The sequence below is a fragment of the Gobius niger genome, assembly GCF_951799975.1.
Source record: "Gobius niger genome assembly, chromosome: 16".
Lineage (NCBI taxonomy): Eukaryota > Metazoa > Chordata > Actinopteri > Gobiiformes > Gobiidae > Gobius > Gobius niger.
The window spans coordinates 25,414,844-25,440,861 of record NC_136867.1 but is presented as its reverse complement, the minus strand read 5'-3'; the positions used below and the strand labels follow the sequence as shown (position 1 = coordinate 25,440,861).

Genomic DNA, 26,018 nt, shown 5'->3' with positions numbered 1-26,018 from the left:
AGACTGCCTTGAATGAGTTAAAGAGTTAGAGAATTTCTACCTATTGGATTTGAGAAAATATAATAGAAAATGAAATTGCCAGTGTAGCAATACGTCTTTTTTTGGTCATATTTCAAGATATGTGTGCAAGTTATTTCTTATTTTTTTTAAATTAATGCTTGTTTCAATGGCTGTCTTATTTGTTTTGCCATATATGATATGTTACACTGTCAGATGAGGCCAAAAATAACGACGATTCCAAAAATAATTACATTTAAAGTAATAAGTTTAATGTACCTGTCTTTTGCACAGAGCTGAAAGGAGCTCCTGAAGCATGAAGCGCAGTAAGCACCGCGGGCACAAGGAGGACAAAGGCGGAGGTATCAGTGACACAGAAAAACAACAGAAAAACAAAGATGGCTGCTGCAAAGTCAGGCCAGAGAGAAGTTACACAGTTTTTTATTTATTTATTTAACTTTACCTATTAACACATCATTGAAAAGGTTGACCAACAATTAAAAGGTAACCAAAACTGTAAAGGTAACAAAAGTTAAAAAGTTGAGTAATAATGAAGAAGAATGTTCTCCATTAGCATCGGTTAGCTTGGGAGCTAACGTCAATGCTAAAGTGAGTGCTGCTATGGTGCTATTCATGTAACTTGACAATTTGATGTTGGTTTTGACCTACAATTTGATATTTTATATACAGTTATGCTTATTCTACTTTACAGCAAGCATCGTAATAGGATTCTGGGACAAAAAGTGACTTTTATCTAAGCAACTTGTTGAATTGAAGTAGCTACATGTTGCTAACTGCTAGCTTTGAATGCTAAAGTAATGTCTGGCTTTCTTTCGTTTTTTCTTATTTTCATTTTTTTCTTTACCACATTTGTCATAATTCCTTTGCCCTGTCATAATCCAAGTGAAATCAGTCATGGTTTATCCTGGTTAAAACATGAGATTTTGTTTGTGGTTTTGTCTGAGCCTGAGGTAAAGACCGTGAAAGATATGGTTATTTCAACTGTATGACTGAACGGCGTCTGAATTTTCTCATTTTTGTTTGCGTAGATGAGCCGGCGATCCTGGAGACGGAGAACCTGGACAGACTGGGCTCGTTCATGGGAGGCCAAGACCCAGACACCATCTCCCTGGCCTCGGTCACCGCCGTCACCACCAACGTCTCCAACAAGAGGTGAGTTTGTTTTAAATCAATACTCTCTGCCCTCGCTCCTGCTCTCCACAATAAATCTTTGGGGATGCAGCAGGTTTTTATTCTCTTCATTTGGCCACGTTTACTGGGTAGTCTGTTGCATTTGTGCCAGTTCATTGCCTGGATAAACAGATAGCGATGCTTCTGGGAAAGTGAAATCCTCTGTAAGTGATGTGATCTGCTATTGTAACCCAAAAATAAGTAATCTGGACCAATAGACCGGTGGATTGGTATGCAAATGTGGTTCATTTTCAGTGGATTGCCAGAAATTACCATGTTTTAATGCTTCATGAAAGTTCGGCTCTGAACTTTTATGAAATATTGTGGCCTGTGTATTGAGCTCTCGCCTCATAGCAAGAAGATCCTGGTTCAATCCCTGGGCAGATGGGGCTGTGGAGCATTCTCCCTGCGTACAGCTTGTACAATGGACCAAGGAGGCTCCGAGAAAGAGATCCTCAATTAGATCTTCCCGTTTAAATCATGGTCAATACATAAATAAATAAAATAGTGTTTTTATTTTAGGGTAAAAGTGTCAAAATGCTTTATTATGAGTTAAAAAAATTTGTTCTGGCAGTTTAAATCCACAGTTTATTACGTAGCTTTCAGGACATCTTAAGCTTCAGTCCAGGATGAATATGAGTAAAAAGTGAATGTCCAAACAGGCATTGTCACAGTTTACTCAGAATCAGAGTAGATTTACAAAGTAATAGAGCAGTGGAAACAGCTGGACAGAGTGATTGGATGCTTTTTTAGTGTTCATGAGTTCGATGGCGGAGGTATTGGTCTGGTTGGACTGTAGCCTCCCGGTTGAAGAGAGAGGATTGAATAGTCGGTGTCCAGGGTGAGGAAGCTGTGATCAGACCTACACGTCTGCAGGTCCTGGAGATGTACAGGTCCTCAAAAGATGGGAGCACATACAACTCACTGCAGTCATTACCCAACATTTTTTTTCAATGTCTGAAATTCACAAGGTAAAACACAGGTCTCAGTGTCCTGAACTCACCTGGCTATAAACAACAGAGCTCCATGCATTCCAATCTACTTTGAGGTTCATTATTGTCAGACAAATGTTACTTTAGCATCATAAGTTTATCTTCCAACCTAAGGTCATAAAATGGCCGTAACAATTATGTCAAACCTTAATTTGCCACTGTGTCTTTTTATTTTAGATCTAAACCAGACATAAAGATGGAGCCCAGTTCTGGACGACCGGTGGATTATCAAGTAAGAACACACAGCCAGTACCTGTTTCCTGTGTGCACAACCACAGCAGCACATAAACAATGAGAATGACCTTGTTATTCACTTCCAGGTGAGTGTGACGGTGATCGAGGCTCGGCAGCTCATCGGCCTCAACATGGACCCGATGGTTTGTGTCGAAATCGGTGAAGACAAGAAATACACCTCGATGAAAGAGTCCACGAACTGCCCGTACTACAACGAGGTGAGGGGAAAATCATATTTTCACTATTATAGAAAAGCACATAATGATCATCTTATTCAACCTGTTTTCTCTAGTATTTTGTGTTCGACTTCCACGTCCCTCCAGATGTAATGTTCGACAAAATACTGAAGCTGTCTGTGAGTAACTTCGGCAAATATATTAAGTCAAAACCTAATGATGAAGAAATTAATGTTATTTTCTTATTTTCAATTCAAAGGTGATTCACTCCAAAAACCTGTTGCGCAGCGGGACGCTCGTCGGGACTTTCAAATTAGACGTCGGCACGATCTACTTTCAGCCTGGTGAGTGACAAACATCCCTCGAATATCTCCTAATAAGATCACTTATAACTCGCACTCTTTTCGATCACGTTGGCGTGTTTTTGCAGAGCACCAGTTTTACCACAAGTGGGCGCTGCTGTCAGACCCAGACGACATCACGGCGGGCTGTAAGGGTTACGTGAAGTGTGACGTTGCAGTTGTGGCCAAAGGAGACACGATCAAAACTCCACACAAGGCCAACGAGTCGGACGAGGACGACATAGAGGGGTGAGAAATTAGTGTCTGTAAATGAGCATGAAATTACTTGATGTAGTAGGGAGACACAACAGGTAAAAAAAGTTGGATAGAGTATCAAGTTGAAACTTTTCCTATAGATTGACACAGGAAATGAGGCGTTTTATGTGTTTTATGTGATCAAATTGCCTTTATTTAGAGCACATGTGTCAAGCGGGATTATTTAATGTGGCCCTTTGAGGAGCATGAATTCCTGATTATGTCAAAACAATAACAAAGTTTCTAGCCCATTCCAGAGCATGCAGAGTTATAGATTTTTAATGAAATAACCAGTTTGCTCACTCCAGCCACTAGGGGGCAGCTTAAATTAAATAAAGGAAAGAATTTCACACATGTCCAGCAGAGGACGCTAATAAGAGATCAGGATATAAATGCACATTATAGCCACGTGGTAAATGTGAAAAGTGTAAAGCACAGCTAATGGGGATCCTAATAATAAACTAAACTAAACTAAAGCTACAATAGTAACTTACTCCCATCGAGTGTGGAGTAAATGAACAATGACTTTATGCAGCTCTTTGAGACACAGGCTGATAAAGCACAATATATGCGGCCCCCTAGTGCCTGGAGTGAGCAAACCACTGTATATAAGTTTAAGATGTTGTTTTTTATGAGGCCACAGTCCTTTACAATATATGCGGCCCACGACCCGCTGTGGGGCTGAATTTCGGCCCTCGACCCAAAGGAGTCCGACACCCCTGATTTAGAGGGAGAAATCTGAATAAATTAAGTTCATGACTGTAGATTCGACTTTAAGATGCTGCTTAAAGTGGAGATATTGTCTTGGAACTGACAATATCCTGTAGAAATCCACGGAGAAAAATTAAATCAAAGTGCAAAAATGGTCTATTATTGTATTTATTTGATTGGACGGACTAAAGGGACAATGCGGAGTTTAAAAAGTTTAAATTATGTATTTTCATCCTCCTACATGATCCAGCCATGTCCTAATGTGTAGAAAGTGCCCAGATTTATTCATCACAACTGCCTCTAAAATCCTGCACTGTCACTCAAAAAGTTGTTGCCGTCATGCACGAACTTAATGTAGAAAGTGCTGTTATGCGTAAGACCTGAGGTGGCAGTAGTGAGTGTAAAAATGACAAACTTCCTGTATCTAGGCCCTTTAAAGTTTTTCAGTTCAATTTTCACATGAAGCAGCATCAAAGCAGCATTCTTTCAAACTAGTATCAGTACAAATGTAGCTCCATTTACAAATGTACACATGTATTGTGTCTGTTTCAGGAACTTGTTGATACCGGAGGGCGTCCCGGCCGAACGGCAGTGGGCACGTTATTACCTGAAGATCTACAGAGCTGAAGGACTTCCCCGAATGAACCAGAGCCTCATGGCCAACGTGAAAAAGGCTTTTATCGGAGAGAACAAGGACCTGGTGGATCCGTATGTTCAAGTGCAGTTCGCAGGACAGAAGGTCAGTGATGGAAATTAAACATGCGCCAGAACAATTACAATTTATTTCAGTTTTCGTTAGTATGTATTAGCCCCTTAAAATCACAACTCAACTCTTACCTAAGTTGAGCTCTGTCCAAAAACGTTGCCAAACTCTGATTTTGTGTCAGAATTGTTCTAATCTATGCTGTTCTATTGTGTCCACTGTTTTCTATTCCAACAGGGGAAGACGACTGTGCAGAAGAGCTGCTACGAGCCGATCTGGAACGAGCAGATCGTCTTCACGGAGATGTTTCCTCCTCTGTGCAAACGCATGAAGATCCAGATCAGAGACTCGGACAAAGTGAACGACGTGGCCATCGGGACTCACTTCCTCGATCTGCGGAAGATCTCCAACGACGGAGACAAAGGTGAGACTGAGATGTTCATGTCTTTGTTCATCAGCAGAAACACAAAACAGTTTGACTTGTTGTGGGGAGACGGTGGCTCAGGTGGTAGAGCAGTCGTCTTATAACCAGAAGGTTCATGGTTCGATCAGTTCATTCTGTCGCTGTGTCCTCGAGCAAGACATTTCACCAGTCTTACTTGCGTGACTATTGGTGGCCATATACCAGGGGTAGGCAACGTCAACACTGGCCTCCATCATAGAACCTCAGGCAAGATGATTTTGAGAAATAACTTTACACAAATCAGAGATCAAATGCCTGTTAAAGTGATAGTCTCTAAGTTTGCAAAGTGAGGAGAGAACAAAATTTGCAAAAGTAAACGATCAAGCTCCTCCCCCTCCCTCCTGATTGGACCAGACAGGTCGGTTCACAGGAAAAGCTCGTCTCATTGGTCAATGCGGTAGGATACTAGACTCTCATTAGTTGCTGAGATCAGGAAGGAGGGACTTTACAAAAAAGAATATATATATATTATTACTGACTTTACATCAGAATGCAAGACCAGGTGGCAAATTTGCACATTTTATATAAAAATTGTGATACATTTTGGCTTCCAGACTATCGCTTTAAAGTACTCACTTTAAAAATACTGTCAATTCCTTCAAAATTTCTAAGCAGAACTCCCACATTGGTCATATATATGATGTACAACACTGGCATTTGTAGAAAGTGATGCTCTATTTCGAGTGTCCGGCCCTTGGTCTTTTGACAAAGAAAGTCGGCACCAAGCAAACTTGGGTACATAGACTATCGACCAATAGATTGGCTCTTTCTCTCTTTCGTCATTCTACCCCGGGGCTGCTCTGGCTACATTTGAAGCTTACTCCAACCTGTAATGGAGAGTGAATGAATAATTACCACATGGTGTAGTGCTTGAACATCTCAGTGGGACGTTTCTTCCCCCCATAGTTGGAGGCCCACTGTATATAAGACTTTGACCCCTCTTAAGGACCGCCAAATCATATTGCACATATTGCCCTTGTTTTCAAGTTGCCATCTGTTCTGGGTTGTGGTCTGAGTTTAGACCCTTGTTTACCCTAAAATCTGCTCTCTCCTCGTTGAATGACTAAATAATCCTACCTGGGGTGAGTATTAGCACCAGATGTGACACAAAACTGCCCAGTCCAGCTGACGACTTGAGAGCTTTGTCTATAAAACCTTTAAAGCCACCACTAAATACCGAGAGTTCACTTCAGCGTTGCTTTAAGTGACGTTAACCCCGTGTGTTTGTCGGCGCAGGTTTCCTCCCGACGCTGGGCCCGGCCTGGGTGAACTTGTACGGCTCGACGCGGAACTACTCGCTGATGGACGAGTACCAGGAGCTGAACGATGGGATGGGCGAGGGCGCGTCCTTCAGGGCGCGGCTGCTCGTCTCACTCGGAGTCGAGATCCTGGACGTGTCCTCTCCGGAGGTCACCTGCTCCACGGACGTCCAGGTGGAGGGAATCCCGAACATCTCAGAGGTGCGTCGTCCGTGAGTCGTGCTGTTACTATTGGATGGAAGGATCCTAGCGTATGTGGACAGTTAGCAAGCATGCTAGTCCAGGAAACATTCCCTCGTTCACCATTAGCCTTTAGCCATTTGTCAAACATCCCAAATTATGAACAATCCAGATATTTTCAGCTGTTGTCAACCCATCGATCACATTTAGGAGATGGCAAAGCCTAGTTACAAATCCTTCCTGAATGTATAGAACTTTTTAGATTGTGCTTTACAGTAGGTAAGAGTTAGCGTAAACATAGCATCTGAGCTAAAGGCTAAATCATATTCAATTACAGTAAGTTTCTGCTTTTTGTGGGTCAAATACACAACCAATGGCCACTAAACATCATTGTGGCATGAAAGAGACATGTCATGCCTCACCATACTTTAATATAGGGCCTGGCTTCTCCATGAATTTGTATGGGGAAAGATCTGGGAATCGGTCTGGGAAGATGTTGGAACAGGCTCAGAGCTAACGGTGTTACTGTGATTTGATAAGTCAGTTGTTATAGAACATTATTCCTAAAATGGAAAAAAAAGATAAAAATATGGTCTAGAGTCTAGACTCTATGTCATGGGTCGGCAAGTTTGCTCAGGACGATGCTTTCTTCGTCAAATGTTGGGGGGAGAAAACCAAAAACTTATGGTGTTTCCAATAATCTAAACAAGCCTCTGGATCATCCGCAGTAATGTAATTTGTTTTGTCCTCCTTTAGGGTATATTAGACTCATATCTTGGTTTAAGAAAAACCTGTGCATTTAATTATAAAGCATTTGTACCAATTTCATGAACTCGCAGGATATTTTTTCAGCATTTCTGTAAAAGTAACCCTGAAAAGTGTCTTTAAACTTGTCCCTGTGAAGAATTGTGATTCTTCAAATATAAGTTATGAGAGAATTCGGAGCATAACTAATTTTTAAGTCAGCGTCTTCCTCTTTCATTTTTTCAAAAATCAGGCACAGGGCTCTGTTCTAATCCTGATAATCCTGATCTACGTTAAGACTTTATTACAAGTTTAATATTAACACACGTCTCATGCATTGGTGTCGATCCTCCAATAACCAAGACTTTTTACAAAACCTTTCATATTCACAATAATTCTCTAAACAATCTATTCAAATCAAAAATAGTAACAAGTCTAAAGCATAATGTAGCACAGTTTCCTGATGTAGTAACAACAAGTCCAGCTGTTGTTTCATTAGAAGAGTCCAATAGGTAAAATAAATACTTCCATTAAATTATACATCAGCAGTGCTCTCCCTGCAGCGTGGGCCATTGTGCCGCGACTCTGTTACATTATTAACGACTTTACTTGGACCACCGTCTGAATTATTAACTGTGTTTGTTGGGGACAATGTAAAACCGTAGATTATTTATGGGATGGTAATTCGCCCCGAGGATTCACTTCTCACTGAGCGGCTCCTTTGTGCCTTCAGTTCAAACTTATAGAGATATAGGATATTCTGGGACGACTCATGAGGTCAAAGTGACAACCGATATTTAATGTTGTATTAAAGCAGAACTAACTAACTTATGCCCCGAGAGGATACAAACGCTTTTACTTTTACTTTTACTCATTAATTGTCCGTGAGAGTAAAATACTAACGCTGACAGAAAAGACAAAGGCAGAGAGGGATATTGTACATTGTGCCACTACGATTAGCTTTGCCCGTTAGCCTGTTAGCTTCTTCATAATTACATTAGTGTGTATTGGTGACTCTGACCCGGTGCAGGCAAAGTGCAATTATGGTTTTCCAGTCAGAGACACCATAAGATGAAAGACCTCCAATCATCCCATTAACACTTGTATTACAGAGGGATTACAAAAAGGAATTATTAAGGTAAACAAGTTACTTAGTTCTTCTTTAAAAGCATATTGTTGCACTGTGTGGTGGCGTAACGGTTAAGTCAGAGCCCTCATCTTCAATGAAGGTTCTTGAGTCATCTTCTGTGCTCTGTAGTTGAAGTGTAGAACGTTTGCCTCTCATCCAATAGGTTTCATCAGCGACACTAAAGTTTAAGCTCAGCCCGCAGGCAATATACAGACCACTGGAAGAAGCTCAGCTTGGCTCAGTCCCTCCCCTCTATTAAAGGAATAGGCCTCCGTTTTTACATACTGAGATATGTTCTTACCTAACCTTAGACGTGTTAATATATACCTGTCTGGTCTTTGTCCGTGCGCTCTGTCATGCAAACGGAGCACATACGCAGCCTCTCCCACATGTCATATAGCCCCAAAAAAGCTCACGATAGAAGCTACCAAGCTCTTCCACGTGTTCCCTATTTAAATAAAGTTACGTGAAGTGTTTTCATGCGAAGTATATTTACACAGAAATGTAGCATGTCGATTTTATAAGCAGATAAAAAGGGGTACTATATTGTGAGGCGTAATGATACGAGGAGCACAGCGTCCGCGCAGTAACTCCTAAAGACTTCCCCCGCTCACTTCCGTCAATAGAAGCTGCGGATTTTGTTTCTTCACAAAAATTGCTTCTTTGACTCCTCTTTCAAACCAACATTTGTCTAGCTAAAATTTTAACCTCTGTCCTCAGAGGAGTGATGAGGGCTTTGAGGGCCGCTTGTGCTTTCCCCGCGGTTTTGATAAAGCCTCCTCTATAGCTGCTGTTTGGTTTCTCGAATTCAATGTTCTTTGCAATCCTCTTCTTTGCATCAGATCGCTCATGCTTGCTAACTTTTAAAGGTGCACACAAAAAGCTCAAGTACTAATATCAGAGTGACTTGCGGTGAAAGCGTTTTTGGCCAGTGCGTTGAGAAATCGCGTTTTCACGTTCATTTAATTGTGTTGAATTGCTGTGTTTTGCAGACTGCCACTGGGAAAGTTGAGGAGTTTTTCCTGTACGGATCTTTCCTCGAAGCCACGATGATCGACAGAAAGATCGGAGACAAACCCATCAACTTTGAAGTGACTATAGGTACTCGAATCGTGCTACAATTTTGGCTAGTATTGAGTAAAAAACATCTCAACAAGAAGCGCTCACCTTGCCAACTCATCGAATGCGGGTCTTGCGTTTGTTTTTGCAATTTTGTACGTAGTAAATTTGCTGCTCCTCAGGCTACTACGGAAACGAGGCGGACACCGTGATCCAGCCGAAGTCCAGGGGTAAAAAAGACGGCGACGAGGAGGAGACCGAGCTGATCCACCAGTCGAGCGACGAGGAGATGGAGGACGATGGAGAATACCAGTCCGTGTCCACCACTCCGCCCATGAAACCGGTGGTAACGGACAGGTCAGTGACACAAGCAAACAAATAGGCAACAGCGGCTTTAGAAAGCATTCAAAGTCATCAAAAGGTCACAAAGGTCTTAAAATAACATTCAAATGGTTTCCAACTGCCATTAAATCTAGATTTCTTGACAAATAATGACATCGAAAATAGAATAAAGAAGGGCCAAAACACATTCCTCTGCAGTTTTGGCTAAAATTGTGTTAAAGGTTTTGTCCAAAAGTTGCCTGTTGCATCCATTTTATTAAGAATATCAGAATTTTCTTTGTTTGTCTGATTGAATGTTTGCAAATCTTCAAAGTGAAATATTCACTGACCTTATTGCGTTTGGTGCATTAAAGGCATACAATTTGGATTAGTGCTACCTGTATAAACCTTGTGAAAAGTTATTGGTTTGATGTAGCCAACACAGCAAAATAAATTATCATGGGGAATCTCTTCCCTTGTTTTTGAGACTAGAAATAACAAGAGCCTAACCCTGCTCTACTTTACTCTACTACTTTACAAAGAGATTCGCCTTTAACAGTCTCCTTAGGAAGCAAAACAAAGCATCATTTTGAAAGAGACAGAAAAGCTTCATAGAAACATTGTGACTTGCAGTATGCTGTCAGTGGTCACATATATTTTATTGGGTTTTAGTGTGAAGGAATAAGGAGGTTGACTCTTGGGTATTTTACAATATCGGCTGTTGGCCAATTTTTCATACCGATTAAGGGCCGATATTTCTGCTTTGGAAAGAGCTTCACAACCTTAATACGGGCCCTCCCACAACTTCCGAGGATTCAGGGGAGCTGAGAAACACCACAGTGAAAGTTGATCAGATGTTTGTACTCCATGGATCCTATTTTTATCATTTCAGAACCAAAAGAGGTTGAGACTTAACGTTTTTTGTTTTGCTGATCTGCTGATTTTTGTCTTTCAAACAGCTCCCTCTGTAGTACCGACTAAACATGGTTGTCCTGAATAAAGAAGCCCTATGCCTCTGTAAAATAATAATAATTATAATGCATCGGTTTTATACAGAGCTTTTCTGGACACTCAAAGACGCTTTACATTGCATTATTCATTCACTCCATACGTGGTGGTGATAATCTACTGTTGTAGCCACAGCTGCCCTGGGGTAGACTGACGGAAGCGAGGCAACCACCACCAACCACTCACTCACTCACTACATTCGCCCAGGCTTCCTGGTGTTACCCAATGGTTAAGGACAGTCACAGTTCAACACTGACACAGTTTACAGTTCAGAAACATCATACACAGGATTATAGACAAAACATTTACAAATATCGGCAGGGCATATTGGCATCAGTCTTTGAAAAACCCATATTGTTATGTTGGGGTTCTTTTGTTCTTCTCTTTTTTTGTTCTGCACAAAATAATGACCTTTATTCTGACTTTTCTCCTCAGGAACTACTTCCACCTGCCGTACTTCGAGAGAAAGCCGTGCATCTACATCAAGAGCTACTGGCAGGACCAGAGGAGGAGGCTGTACAACGCCAACGTCATCGACAACACGGCCGACAAACTGGCGAGTCTAATGAAGGTTTAATACTCGATGTAATGTTCAAGTCTGCAACATGTGCCCTGTCCCTGTAGGAGGAGGGTTTGAACGACGTGCAGGAGATCATAAAGACGGAGAAGGCCTATCCAGAGCGGCGTTTGAGGGGAGTGTTGGAGGAGCTCAGTCACGGCTGCAGGTCTGTACATGTGAGGGAGAGTCCTCGGGAAGTTTTTGTAAAATAAGTAATTGTGAAGTTGCCCTTTGGTGTCTGGGAAACAGAAATTTATGAAAGAAAATGGGCTTTTTTCCACGTTCTTTTTTATCTCAATTCTGCCTCTTTTTTGTAGAGTTTTAGTCACTTTTTTGTTGCACTTCTGTCGCTTTTTTGTGGCTTTCCTATTGCTTTTCATCACATTTTTGTCACTTTTTTGTTGTTCTTTTGTGCTTTTTTGTTGCATTGTCATCCTCGTTTCATTCTTGTTTTTGTCGCTATTGTGACACTTTTTTTTTCAAGAAGCTGTTAGATTTGAGTAAAGCCAAAATAAAGAAAATGCTCTGTTTAGTGTGGGGTTAAGATGTTAAAGAATTTTAATGAAGAATGCCCTGGTTTTTCTTTTGAAACGCAGAGTTTGTCCGTGCTTTACTGTGAAAAACATGTATGATTATTTGTACCATAATTAAGACCTTAAAGAAGAACTAAGTAACTTGTTTACCATAATAAATCCTTTTCATAGTCCTTCTGGGGGTAATACAATTGTTAATAGGATGATTGGGGGGTCTTTCATCTCCTCCTGGTGTCTCTTGCCAGAAAACCACAATTGCGACTTCCCTGCCTCCGGGTCAGAGGCGCAATACACACAAATAGAATACCTTTGTCTTTACTGTCAGCGTAGTATTTACTCTCACGAACAATTAATAATTAAAAAAAATCACATGCTACGACATCTGCAGTGGCGCTTATGGCCTCTAGGGGCATGAGTTACTTAGTTCTGCTTTAAATGTCATTAAAAAGTATTACATTTGATTCCAACTGGCTCGACGGTTTATAATGCCAAAATTGCCAAAAACAATTATGGTCTAAAACACAAGGCAGTTCTGGGGGAAATCGTATCCAAAATGTATTCCATTCCAGTGTTTGATTGAATATTAGCACATCTTTTTAGTGTTGTGGTGCTAATTTGCTGAGCCTTTGTGAAGATGCATTTGCCATTTCTCGTCATGCACATTGTTCTTTGTCATTTCCAGTCAGTTTTTGTCGCTGGCGAACAAAGACCAGAGCCAGTCGGGCCGAACCAAACTGGACCGAGAGAGAGTGAAGCTGTGCATGGCTGAAGTGGTGCGTACAGTCCTGTAGATTTACCTTTAGTGTCGTGATGCGTCTGACTGTTTCTTTTCTCTCTCTGCGCTGAAGGAGTCCATCGGTCAACAGGCCAAGACCATGAGGACCCAGGTCAAAAAGAGCACAGTCCGCGAAAAACTCAAACTCTCCAACAACTTCCTGCACAAGCTGAGGTTTCTGGCCGATGAGGTGAGAAAGTATTTTCCTAACAGATATACAGATGTGTGTTTTTCCATTTTTTGCTTGTTTTGTAATTAATGTGTGTTGTTTTATTATTTCCAGCCCCAACACAGTGTTCCCGACGTGTTCATTTGGATGATCAGTAACGGGAAACGCATCGCTTACGCCCGCGTCCCGTCCAAAGACATCCTGTTCTCCAGCATGGACGAGGAGAGAGGCAAAGACTGCGGCAAAGTCAAGACCCTCTTCCTACGGGTGAGTGCTGGTTTAGTCCACGGTTAGGCTCCGGTTAGTCCTAGACATGGTTTGGTCCTGGACCATGTCGATTTCAATCAAAGTTTTGTTGAGTTATAAAAACTGAATAAAAATTGCTGTTTGGAAAATATTCAAATTTACAATATTGAGTTTGTCTTTAATGTGAAGAAATTGGGGGAACAAATGGGGGAAAAAATAGGGAAAAATAGGGAGAAACATGTAAATAAATAAATAAGTACATTTGGGGAAAAAAATTTGAAAAAAGTTTTTAAAAAATTGGGAAAATTTGGGAACTTTTGGGAGAAAAAAGTAGAAAAATAGAAAAAATAGGAGAAACATTAGGGAAAAATAGTGAAACAAGTGGACAAAAAAATTGAAAAAAATTGTGGGGAAATTTTTGAAAAAAGAGAAAAATCTGGGGAAAAAAATGTTAATAAAATCTGGAAAAAACTGTGGAAAGCGCTTTGTGTTTTTGTCAAAAGGCCAACACTAAAATAAGTTGTCAAAATAAACTCTAGCCCAGGATTCACCTTAGTACAAAGCCAAGTTATTTCTACTCCAAGCTCAACCTACTTTAGATCTGGTTCTGAACATTTTGATAAGCCTCGCTCTGTGCTCTTTCCCCGGTGGCTCAGATCCCGGGAAAGAAGGGCTTCGGTCCGGCCGGCTGGACGGTGCAGAGTAAGATCGAGATGTACCTGTGGCTGGGCCTGACCCGGCAGCGGAGGGACTATCTGAGCGGACTCCCCAACGGCTTCGAGGAGAACAAACTGTCCAAAGGCCCCGGGCTGCCGTCGTCGCCCCCCATCAGCCTCACCTACATGAGTAAGACCAACCTCACTCTGACTTTGTGAGGTTTTTCATTGTGCTAAAGGCGAGATGTGTAGATTACTGATACAAACATGAAAAAAAAGTTTCTGTCATTTTTCATTTTAAAAATAAGGACTTTTATGCAAAAAATTATAGACGTACAGTATTATGAGTAGACCGTCATTAGTCACTCCTCCCCATTTGACAAAATAACTACGTTCAAGGGGGAAATCATGGCAGATGTACAGACTCCTCCTCCCCAGCTCTGACAAAGCCTATTCCTAAAAAGGGCATAAGCGCGGGATCTTCAGTGTGGACTAGCTGTAGAAAGTAAAAAAAAAATAGGCACCAGGCTATACAATTGTTTAGAATGTATCTTTAGTCCAATGCTATGCAACGTAAACCTAGCTTGTTCTGCCGTCACTATATAGAGGTACTGCAGCAATGGCGGCCCCTAGAGTCGTCGTGAATCTCTCCTACAAGCGGCCAAAAATTGCCAATATCAAAATAATTAAAAGAGTTTCAATTTATGGTTTTATTTTGTTAGTATATTCGAGTCTTTTTCAGAAGGGATTTTGCATAGTTTAGTTTTTGAATAATCTAGTTAAAGAAAAATGATTCAAATTTTCCCGGGTTCCAAATTCAATGAATCAGGCAGGAAGTGGACATTAAAAATCCCTCTGAAAAAACCTTCAAAATGTTGTTTAGAGTTAAAAGCTTGGAGTCTGTAGGAGCTACTAAAGTGGATATTTTGTTGCAAGAGTAGAATGTCTCCCAGAAAGAAAATGATGAAATCTGAATTACAAAACAATATTTGTGAATGAATAGGTGTCAGAAAGACGACGACCTGCCGTGATGCTTTACTGTTTTCCTGGAAAACTGCTGCTGGTTGAGAAAATAAAATAAAATAAAATAAGCGGCGTCTATACATTAAAACTAAGACGTTAAGGGAGAAAACTAGCTAAAATCTCAACATTGCGTGAAAAGTCAATGTTTCTCCTGCAGCGTCTCGCCTTAAAGTTTCCATAATCAAAGACATGAATGGAGTGATGTTACTGTTGGTTGTGAAGCCTAGATAATGCACAGTTTAGGTTAGCCTGTCACAATATCAAAAGTTCGATATGTCGATATTATTGAAGACCTTATGATGCAACAGACAGGCTCTGTTCAAAATCTACTTAGAATATCCCACATTGAACATGAGAAGCAATGAGACACAACTTCCTTTTGTAAAAAAAATAAGTATTACATTGGAAAAACAGGGAAAAAATACAAATAAATGCACTGACAACAAATATTGAGCTCATAAGTGTATTCTTCATCTGTCATTTTTTGAACGAAAAGTTGATATAGTGATTATCTTGACAGCCCGAAGTATAGGATCTTTATCTATCTCTCTTTTGTCTCCAGTGAAGCAGATGTTCCAGCTGCGCGTGCACATGTACCAGGCGCGGAGTCTGTTTGCGGCCGACAGCACCGGCCTCTCCGACCCGTTCGCTCGAGTTTTCTTCTCCACTCAGAGCCAGGTCACTGAGGTGAGTGAGACCAAAGGAAAACTCCCATAAAGCACATAGAGTTTATGTTTAAAGTTCACAATGTCTTGATTCATTTGTTGTTACTCTTCTGGAATTGCTTTCTGCACATCTATCTGTATATGTTTTGATCACTGCAGCTCATTTAGTAACTCTGTAATCCTCGCTCTCTGTCTCAGGTGCTGCCAGAGACGCTGTGCCCGACCTGGGACCAGCTGCTGGTGTTTGAAAACGTGGAGCTTTTCGGCGAAGCCACAGAGCTCAGGGACGACCCTCCGATTATCGTCATCGAGATCTACGACCAGGACACGGTGGTAAGAGTCGAGCTCAGCCCCCGTGTGTAAATACTGGAACACAAATACAACAGCTGAAATGGGATGAATTAGTTACATAAAAGCCGTAACTAACTGTAACTGCACAAAAACAGGTACTAAAGGAAATAAATGCACTGTTTGGTGGCTTAGTAGTTAATTCAAACTGCAGTAAATACTTATTTTGTCCATTTATTTAGTTTATTTGGGTCAGAGCACATAAAACTTTGACCTAAAAATGAAAAATAAGGAATCATATCGTTTGCAATATATCGTAATACATTTTGTCACAATACCAAGTATCACTATTTGATTAAATTATCAATACTTTAATACTTGTATGAACTACGTATTCAGATTCAGTTTATTGTTTGTCTTCCGAGGGAGAAATGTGACTTGGAGGAGAGTCCGTTGCAAACATAAATACAAATACAACAACATAAACATTTTACACGGTGGCCCGGCTTAACACAGTCACATAGTATTTAGTTGTGCTTATTAATTGATTGGATAGAGTGTGACTCGAAGGAGTTTTTATAGCGGTTGTGTGAACAAACGGGGATCCTAAATACGTTTAGCTAAAAGGGATGAATTGAAGTTAAAAGGATGAACTAATCCTTACACTTACTCTTTAGTTTAGTTTTGTTTAGTTTAATTTATTTGAGCAACTACATTTTCCTGATTTACAAATACACATTAACCAGTCACAGGTGCTCAAAAGGAGTAGACTGCAGATGCTATTAAGGATTTTATAAAATGAGAATCTTACTTTAGCTTTTGGTTGAAATGACACTATAGAGTTCGGGAAAATTCCCTGTTACCGGGGAGATCTGCCATGTTTGTGGGTACTAGCAAACATTTTCAATAGAATAACATTAGCTATAAACCACGTTAAAAGTGTAGAAAAAAGCCGTGCAACAACTCTGTTAGAAACTGAGCCACAACTGGTAAATACACCTAACAGACTGTGGTGTCCAAGTGTTTTGATGTGAACAATAACTCCAGTATTTTATTAGTGGTTTATTATTGCTTCAAATCCTATGATGCTTAGCGATATGACATCACAATCCTAGACTCTATTTGCAATAGTCCAATTGTGTTTCGGTGCTGCTCTGTGTTTGTTTGGAGGCGTTTTTATCTTGTTCTCCTTTATTTTTTAAGAACAGTTACACAGCACTTTGTAGCATTTTATGTGTTAATGCACTTTTCAATCATAAACCTTCAATAAATGTCAAATGACTTTTGGACTGTATTAGCACTTTTTAAGGTAAATATATTTGCTTACAGATAGTGACAAAAGTTTTAATGTCCCAGCCTTATGAAAAATGTATTTGGGCTTTGAAATAGCATTTTAAAGTGCATAATATATGACAAATTAGACACAATTCTTGCTAAAGCATAGTTAACACAATTATATTATAAGATATAAGATTTTGCTAAAGATTGTTTTTGCTAAAGGTTGTACACAGTTTTCTTTAGTTTGGCCATTTTTGTGATGTTTATAATTTCACTTCATTATTGGACACTAATACATAGATAGAGGCAAACAATTTTAAATGGTTGCCCTGCCAACCATGTTATGTCAATGGGAAATTATAGATACAGACGGCATCTCGTCATAGAAGGGGGCGTGGCTTCGCCGAGGGGGGAAAATACAATCTTTAGAGAACCACAATTTTCACTTTTTAGCAATTTTCTGGTGGAATATGAACTTATCACATAAATAAAGTGAAGTGTAAATCAGGTCCATATGGTTATTTTCTCACAGCAGATTGTTCAGTAGAAGTGAAAAAACGCAGTTGTCGCTAGCACGAGCGAACTGTTAGCATTAGCCCGATGCTAACATGAAGCATCGAGATAGCATTCTCCGTTATTTATGTATTTATGGGCTGTTGAACCACTTTGCCCCTCTACATGTCTTTGTATCTTTATTTAGTAGAAAACTTTATTCATAATTCAGCGGTTGTTAAAGTAGTTGTTGAATAATTAGAGAAAGTTTAGATTGTTCTCCAAATTGTTTTCCCCCTTAACTGTTTTCAGATATGTCCATATATGGGCGATTCCAGAGATGCCGTCTGTATCTATAGACCTTTACCTCCATCTATGTCACTTCCTGTCAGTAGATTAAAAATTCAAATAGAAATAATCAACATTTGTTTCACTGAAATAATATTTTAATACTACTTGCAACTGATGTACAACACCCAGTTTCTTTATTGCATCCGACATATTTCGAGTCCTTTTGCTAACCACGAATCTCACATCTGCTCCGCTGAAAAACACGGGACGACGTTTGGATAAGTAGAGTTTGTGCTTGTTTTACTGTAGAGGGGCTGCTACATGAGTGGAACAAAGACATGCAAGAAGGACAACAGTCTATTCATGACAATATTTAAGCCGCAAGCCACAAATACTTGTCCCTGTTGCATTCCTTTAATGAGCATTTGTGCCTTTTGAATCCGTACGTGTTTAGCCCTACCCTTTTATAACCACTAACTGCAAGAGAGACTATTTCTGGCATTAGAGACGCCTACTCACTCCTGTTTTGCAGTTCACTGGTTATTCTAGCGTTTTGTTGACCCCTTGTCCTTGTCTGATGTGGAAACATGTGCGATAAAAGCCATGTTTTCGCCTCATGAACGTCCTGGCGGCGGGATCTGGTAAGTCAGTTGTTTGGTGTGAGCTTTACAGTGACTGTTGGAGTCTGTACGTCCATGTGTCTTTTCAGGGCAAAGCGGACTTCATGGGCAGGACGTTCGCGAAGCCGGTGGTTAAAATGGCGGACGAGCACTACGGGCCGCCGCGTTTCCCGCCGCAGCTCGAGTATTATCAGATCTACAGGGGGAACTGCACCGCGGGCGAGATGCTGGCTGCCTTTGAGCTGCTACAGGTTCGTTCTTCGGGATTGTGCGGATGAGAAATGTAATGAAAAGTGATGGAAGGCTGATTGTGCTTTTTTTGGCAGATTGGTCCGAACGGTAAAGCCGACCTGCCTCCCATCGATGGTCCCACAGACATGGACCGCGGGCCGATTCTCCCTGTGCCGCTGGGAATCAGGCCAGTGCTCAGCAAATACAGGATCGAGGTCAGAATGATCACTTTAATCAAGTACAACAACTTTTTCTTTACGTCAGAGAGCTGTGTATGCTTTGGAGACACTCGAGCAATGATGCAAGTTTGAGTTTGAGGCAAAATGTTATATCTGTACATTTACAACTAAAGAAGAGAGTTTAGTCCATATGCTATACTTTAGTGATCCAAATGTTTACAGATTGTGTTTCACATGGTCAGAACAAAAAGAAAATGCATATATGTAGACATAAGGGAAGCCTTTGAGGAGCTACCTTTAAGAGATGGCGCTATCAGTTGGATATCACTGATGTAGAATATAGATGTAGACTAGTTGACGGCGTGTTGGCGTCTCTGCATCATGTCTCAGTCAAAACGAACAGGTTAAATTTCAGCAGAAACTACACAGACTTGTGGCGATGTTGCAGACTCTGTTTGTTACACGCAACCAGTGAGACGTCTCTTTGACGTCTCTGCAATGTCTCCGAGACCTGTCGGATACCAAGGAGATCCTAAAGGAGCAGGCCACTGTTTTTCCATACTGAGATATGTTCGTACCTGAGCTTAGACGAGTTGATACGTACCTGTCTGGTGTTTGTGCCCGTGGAAGAGCTTGGTCGCGTCTAACTTCACCCCCGTTTGGAGCTATAGGAATATGCTGGAAGAAGCCAAATGCCAACAACATCTTTGGTCATTTTGCGTGACTGAGGGCACGCACAAAGACCAGACAGATACATATCAACGTATGTAAAAATGGTGGCCTGTTCCTTTAAAGAGATGGTGATCTCTGCAACTGAGAAGTTAGAGACGTGTCCGTGACTTCGACACGACTTAGCCGTCACATTGTCTGGAGATGTTGCGGAGACATCTCTGAGAAGTTGGGGTGACGTATTTTGGTGAGCGCGCAAGCAATTTGAGTCACCGTGTTAGAGAATAAAATTAAAGAGCTAATTATCATACTGGGTCAAACTGTACAGTCGTACTATCTTTGTTGTAGCCTGTGGTGCACAGGTGCTGTCACTCAGCCACTGAAGGTTTTGATTGCGTATCATTATAACGCTAGACAAAGGATATTTATCTCAGACTTCAATGGTCGGACTAGCGCAATGTCTCAAGTTCATGTCTCCGGATCCTGCACCGATGGTACACAACCTTCTCCTGCATAAGACACCCAGACTCCTGCCCAGCTTTGATCTATCCTTTCGGACCCTTTGTTATTTCTCTTGCACCCGGATTGTGGTTTCATTTGGCCTCGCTGGGTCATTGCAAAACCTGTTAAGTGTTGTAGCACATACTTGTCTGCTCAGTTGCACCTCATGAGATTAATAAACGACAATAGACTGAGACATTAAGCTCATAGAGACAAAGCAGCACTGAGCCAGTTTATTATAAAGCTAACATTCATCCATTATTCCTGGTTACAATAATACCTACAGCACATTATTAGCAGGGCTCTTGGTGTCATCTTCACTCTCTTTCCTCAGGTGTTGTTCTGGGGCCTGCGGGACCTGAAGCGGGTGAACCTGGCTCAGGTGGACAGACCCCGCGTGGACATCGAGTGCGCCGGAAAAGGAGTGCAGTCCTCGCTCATCCCCAACTACAGGAAAAACCCCAACTTCAGCACGCTTGTCAAGTGGTTCGAAGTGGTAATACAGGATTACGTTATGAAACCTTTACAATCACAACATGGATTTATTCACTTCACTGAGTGTTTCTGTCCCGTAGGATTTACCGGAGAACGAGCTGCTGCACCCTCCGCTGAACATCCGGGTGGTCGACTGCAGAGCCTTCGGGCGCTACACTCTGGTCGGGTCTCACGCCGTCACCACGCTCCGCAAGTTCATCTACCGCCCCGGAGACAAGCAGGCCAACAACTGGAACACCAACGGTACGAAAAGATTTTGTCTTTAAAAACATCTGCAATTTTTTCAGTTCTATATGTTTTTAGATTAATATGATAGAAAACTTGCAAAATATTTTCTTTTCATATTTCATATTTGTTCCTTAAGTTTGCTGTGTAGACAATAGAGAAAAGCCTTCATTCGAAACATGTTTCTGTGCAGCAAAGTGAGTAAAGTCTGCTGTTGTAAACTCTCCTTTGATTCCCTGGTTTAGAGGAGATCGTTGTTGTGAACGCGGAGCCCGAACAAAACTTCAAGAAGATGGACACCGTCGTCAAACTCGATTGTGTGAGTTCAATTTAAGACATTTTCACCGGACATATTTGAAGCTCGAAAAGCCAAATACTTATTATGTTTCTTGTTTTTTGTAGGGCTCTGATGCTGTGGTCAAAGTTGAGGTAAGAATATAACTTATTTCAGCCTGTCTCTAGGTAAAGTGGAGAAATTAAATGTGCCAAAAATCAAGGCTTTTAATGTAATTTAAATTATTTCCAGCAGATGTTGAATCACTATTTTGATAATAATAAATCAACTTTACTCTGGTCCAAAATGTGTTCACCTGCAGGTTTTTCTGAATATTTTAGCACATTTTCTTCCAGTTTTATACCCATTTTTGCTAAAGAGCATCCGGTTGTGTCCATTTTACTTGAATTCTTCCATTTAATTTCTTTTGTTTGAATCATGTGCAGCGTCTTTGTAGATCACACACAGAAACATACAAAAGGGAGCAGAGTGTGGTTTAAACTTATGAGCCCCTTCCCCTGAGTTACAATAACCAAAAGAAAAAATAATTACTTAACCTCTTAACCCCCACCTAAACCGAGCACACTTTCTCCAGTTTGGCTTTACCAAAATCGAAATCTTTGTGTGTCAAAATAGCAACAAAAATTAGACAATAACTGGGACGAAAACACATCAAAAGAGGGACAAAAATGTAACAAGAAAGCCAGAAAAAGTGAAAAAAAAAAAAGTGATGAAAATGTGGCTAAAATGTGATGGAAACCCAACAAAAAAACTCCATTTAAGTTAATTTTGTAGGTCCTAGCTTTCAAATAAGTTGGGGAAAGTGGGCTATAGGCTGTGACCTAATGGATTTGGGTAAAGCTGAACTGGAGAGAAGACACTCTGTTAAGGCAGGGGTTAAGAGGTTAAATACATCTTTTATATGGATTGATTGCTAACGTCCTGCGATAAACTTCAAACATCCAGGACAGAACTTATTCTCTTGTAAATATAACTCAAACATAGTCTTTTTTTTATATTCCTTTTTTAAATGGACTAATGCTGCTACTTTCTTCCACATTTTCCCAGTTTAATATACATCTCTTTAGAAATGAAAGCGCTAATTGTGTGTGAACAGGACGATAACAAAGGGAAGAAGAAGCGTAAAAAGGGCGAGGAGGTGGAGGAGGAGGAGCTGGACGAGAGCATGCTGGACTGGTGGTCCAAGTACTTCGCCTCCATCGAGACTCTCACCGAGGTTTGACTGCAGTTATAGTATTTTCAAGATTCTTTCATTAGAGCGGAGAGTTTTTCATACCTGACGAGCCTACTTTTGATCAATTATCGTTTTTCTTCCCTCCAGGCGCTCAGAGCACAAGAAGCCGCACTTTCAGACACAGAGGACAATAATGACATGGACATGGCTGACGGAGGTAACGCTTTATAGATGTTTTTAAAATAATCTCTGCTTTGTTCGTCTAGAAATGTCTTGGTTTTATGATTCATGTAAAGTGAATAGTATTATAACTGCAGCTCATACTGGATACAGTAGTTTCTAATTTAAATGTTGCATTATTTGTCACAAACATCTGACTTTGCCTGAGCAGCGACAGTAGGAGGAGAAGTAGTAAGAGTAGTTGAAGTAGAAGTTGTAGTATTAGCAGTAATAGTAGTAGGAGTTGGAGTAGAAGTAGTAGGAGTAAGAGTAGTAGGAGTGGAAGTAGTTGAAGTGGAAGTGGTAGTAGTAAGAGCAGTAGTAGCAGTAGTGGTGGTAGTAGTAGAACAAAAAAGTAGGAGTAGAAGAAGTAGTTGGAGTAGAAAAAGAGCAGGAGAAGTAGTTGGAGTAAAAGTAATAAGAGTAGTTGAAGTGGTAGTATTAGGAGGAGGAGTAGCAGTAATAGTAGGAGTAGTGGGAGTAGTGGGAGTAGAAGAAGTAGGAGTAGTAGTATTTAGAGCAGTGAAAGAGAAGGAATAGTAGCAAAAATAGAAGTAGTAGGAGTAGTAGTGGGAGTAGAAGAAGTAGGAGTACTAAGAAGTAGTTGGAGTAGCATTTAGAGCAGTGAAAGAGAAGGAGTAGTAGCAGTAATAGAAGTAGTAGTAGGAGTTGGAGTAGAAGTAGTAGGAGTAGTATTTGGAGTAGTAAGAGAAGGAGAAGTAGTAGCAGAAATAGTGGTTGTAGTAGGAAAAAAGTAGGAGTAGTAGAAGTAGTTGGAGTAGTAGTATTTGGAGCAATACAAGAGAAGGAGTAGTAGTAGGCGTAATGGGGAAGCAGGAGTAGTAGGTGTAGTAGAAGTAGAAGTCGTAGGAGTAGTAAGAGAAAGAGTAGTAGTCAAAGTAGTGGGTTGTAAGAGTAGAAAAAGTAGGAGTAGTAGAAGTGGTTGGAGTAGTAGCAGTAGTGTGAGTAGTAGAAGTAATAGAAGTGGTAGGAGTAGTAGCAGTTGTAGAATTAGCAATAGCAAAAGTAACAGCATCTGAAGATCCTTGATATTCTTTTGTTTTTAAATATTGCATGCCTTGTATCTAACCTCTGTCTCTATGGCCACTCTAGTAGAAGCAGTTGAAGTAATAATCATAGTAGTTGATGTAGTTGAAGTAGCAGCAGTAACAGCGGTTGTGAAAGTAGAACCTTGGTTTTGTGTAGTTTTTTAATATTGCATGTACTTTACCTCAGTCTGTATGGCCACAGTGGCAGCAGTGGTAGCAGTTGCAGTAGTTATTGCAGTAGTAGTAGTGTTTTGTTGCATGTGTCACTAACTTGTGTCTCTGTCCCGCCGCAGTCGTGCTCGTCCTAAATCCGCAGCTCAAGTGACTGTGACATGAATGAAAAAACACTGGCCTGATTTTGACGCATATCCACCGTATGCTTCCATGAAAGTTGTCAAATATCCAAACAGCACTGCCGTAAAATAAACAAGAAAACAAAAACCTACAAATATACATGTTTATTTTTATAATCTAAAGCTTTCCCAGCATTTTGAAAGAAATCGTCTCAAAATCGTAATGATCAAAACAGCTTTTTTCAACACATATTTACAGCAAAATAGTATAAAGACGTTTCGCATCTCATCTTTATTTTTAGGAATACCATCGAAGAAAAGCCGCAGCCTTTTGGATTGAAAGAGCAGATTCTGCTTGAAAAAATACAAAATTGTTATTAACACATTGAGTGCCGCGCTGTTTTTGGTATTTAGCTGCAGAGTGCCAACAATCCAGACCATTTTTCATGATATTTGTAGCACCACAGCCTATTCTATGATATAGCTATGGTCACATGCTGTGGCTCTTTAGAAAGACGAGAATCTAAGCTCTCCGTGGGTGAAAACAGTATAATTCTAGATTCTGAGATAACGGAGGTTTTATGAACACTCTCCTTTCTGATAAACTCCTCTCTCCTCTCAGGACAGACTCTAACGTTATGTGATGAGGCAAATGCCTAATTAGTTGACACGTTTTGAAACACCGCGTGTTGCCGCAGATCGCTTGCTTTTTATCACGAGTGTATTTAAACAGCCTGGTTCTCGGATTGAAGACTTTAACAGGATGTTTCTCAGCCGTCCTTGGATCAATTTTGACCATTTTAAAACTCAGAGAAATGGTAAAATCTCAAGAGAGAGAAGAGAGAAGTGTTGGCTCTACAGCTGTTCGCTACACAACACCACGCCCCCTCGGACTAAAAAAACAAAAAAGAAGAAAAGAAACGTAATAATATATATAAAATGTCCAGATCTTGACTTTTCACGAGTCACAGGTCATTTGTTTCCCTTCTGTTTATCACAGAGCTACCAAAATCACACATAAGCTGTATTGGAGTGACTAGTTTCATAATTTTTTAGTTTATTCGTTTTTATTTCCGTTTTTTGGCACTCAATGTGTTAATTAAGAGCGCATCTTAACTAGTAATAATGATAGTAATGTGGCTCTAAAACCAGAAAGATGTTTTTAATTACACTTCCTATTTGGAAAAGGGCACAGGATGTGACATATGAAGTGGTAAACTTTTTATATCTCTTGCTCTGCCGGCTCTACAAAAGGCCACTTAATTCTCCACCTTCATATGTCACTTATTTTTGGACGAAAACAAATTTGAGATCTGTTTTGACAACTTTCATGTTGAGTTCATGTCTTGGGTGCTTTCTCCTTTCATCCCTTCTCTCTCTCTCTCTCTCTCTCTCTCTCTCTGTCTCTGTCTCTGTCTTTCGCCGCCGCCGTAAAACAAAACCTTTCAGAAATCAAACCTGATGACTCTCCCGTAAAAGGCACCAAGAAGGGGAAGTCCAAGAAGAAAAAGTCCATGATCCACGATCCGTTCGAGAAGAAGAAACCAAAACTGGACGAGCTCAAGGTAATTTGAACGATGAATAAAACTACAATGAGGAATGTTTTCAGTATAGAAGCAACAACAGACAATTAAGTAACAGATTTTGATTGATAAAGGTGATTTTCTTTTCATCAGGTGTATCCCAAAGAGTTGGAGAGTGAGTTTGATAACTTTGAGGACTGGCTGCACACTTTTAACCTGTCCAGAGGAAAAGCCGGAGACGACGAGGACCAGAACGCCACAGACGAGGACAGGATCGTGGGAAAATTCAAAGTAAGAAATGATACAACCAATACTTACCCACTTATCACTTTGTCTTGTGCATCATGAATGGTTTTGCCTGTCGTGGTGGTGGTAGGGCTCCATGTGCATGTACAAAGTGACCGATGACACGTCCCGAGACTCGAACTTCGACTCGAACATGGGAATGTTCCAGAACATCCCTCACAACGATCCGGTCAACGTGCTGGTGCGCATCTACGTCGTCAGGGTAAGATAAATACAGTCAGTAACTAAACTTCTACCACATGGATGAAGAAAATCCAGAAAACTGTTGTTGTTCGTTTGTGATCAGGCGACAGACCTGCATCCGGCCGACATCAACGGTAAAGCTGACCCGTACATCGCCATCAGACTCGGGAAGACAGAGATCAAAGACAAAGAGAACTACCTCTCCAAACAGCTCAACCCCGTGTTTGGGAAGTGAGTAAAGCACACGGATATTCAGACCAACCTGCACAGTGGCCTCTCCAGCCAGAATACACACTTCTCCTAGTCTTTACAAACACG

General features: G+C 40.7%; 1 protein-coding gene across 1 annotated transcript in view; it reads left to right on the top strand.

Moving 5' to 3' along the window:
- Positions 1–259: 259 nt before the first annotated feature.
- Positions 260–26,018, top strand: part of LOC306975695 (otoferlin) — a 38,551-nt gene continuing 12,792 nt past the window's right edge. The window contains exons 1-32 of the mRNA XM_079573345.1: positions 260–359; positions 1,047–1,170; positions 2,358–2,412; positions 2,501–2,632; positions 2,707–2,769; positions 2,850–2,934; positions 3,021–3,180; positions 4,450–4,636; positions 4,838–5,024; positions 6,300–6,523; positions 9,368–9,476; positions 9,617–9,791; positions 11,199–11,319; positions 11,388–11,492; positions 12,542–12,628; positions 12,704–12,820; positions 12,914–13,066; positions 13,702–13,891; positions 15,287–15,411; positions 15,588–15,722; positions 18,448–18,609; positions 18,685–18,804; positions 20,273–20,434; positions 20,514–20,676; positions 20,904–20,977; positions 21,061–21,087; positions 22,050–22,169; positions 22,275–22,344; positions 25,138–25,253; positions 25,365–25,502; positions 25,588–25,719; positions 25,804–25,931. Of these exons, the coding sequence (XP_079429471.1) occupies positions 314–359; positions 1,047–1,170; positions 2,358–2,412; positions 2,501–2,632; positions 2,707–2,769; positions 2,850–2,934; positions 3,021–3,180; positions 4,450–4,636; positions 4,838–5,024; positions 6,300–6,523; positions 9,368–9,476; positions 9,617–9,791; positions 11,199–11,319; positions 11,388–11,492; positions 12,542–12,628; positions 12,704–12,820; positions 12,914–13,066; positions 13,702–13,891; positions 15,287–15,411; positions 15,588–15,722; positions 18,448–18,609; positions 18,685–18,804; positions 20,273–20,434; positions 20,514–20,676; positions 20,904–20,977; positions 21,061–21,087; positions 22,050–22,169; positions 22,275–22,344; positions 25,138–25,253; positions 25,365–25,502; positions 25,588–25,719; positions 25,804–25,931 (3,992 nt within the window). The 5' untranslated portion in view covers positions 260–313. The remainder of the gene's footprint in view (positions 360–1,046; positions 1,171–2,357; positions 2,413–2,500; positions 2,633–2,706; positions 2,770–2,849; positions 2,935–3,020; positions 3,181–4,449; positions 4,637–4,837; positions 5,025–6,299; positions 6,524–9,367; positions 9,477–9,616; positions 9,792–11,198; positions 11,320–11,387; positions 11,493–12,541; positions 12,629–12,703; positions 12,821–12,913; positions 13,067–13,701; positions 13,892–15,286; positions 15,412–15,587; positions 15,723–18,447; positions 18,610–18,684; positions 18,805–20,272; positions 20,435–20,513; positions 20,677–20,903; positions 20,978–21,060; positions 21,088–22,049; positions 22,170–22,274; positions 22,345–25,137; positions 25,254–25,364; positions 25,503–25,587; positions 25,720–25,803; positions 25,932–26,018) is intronic.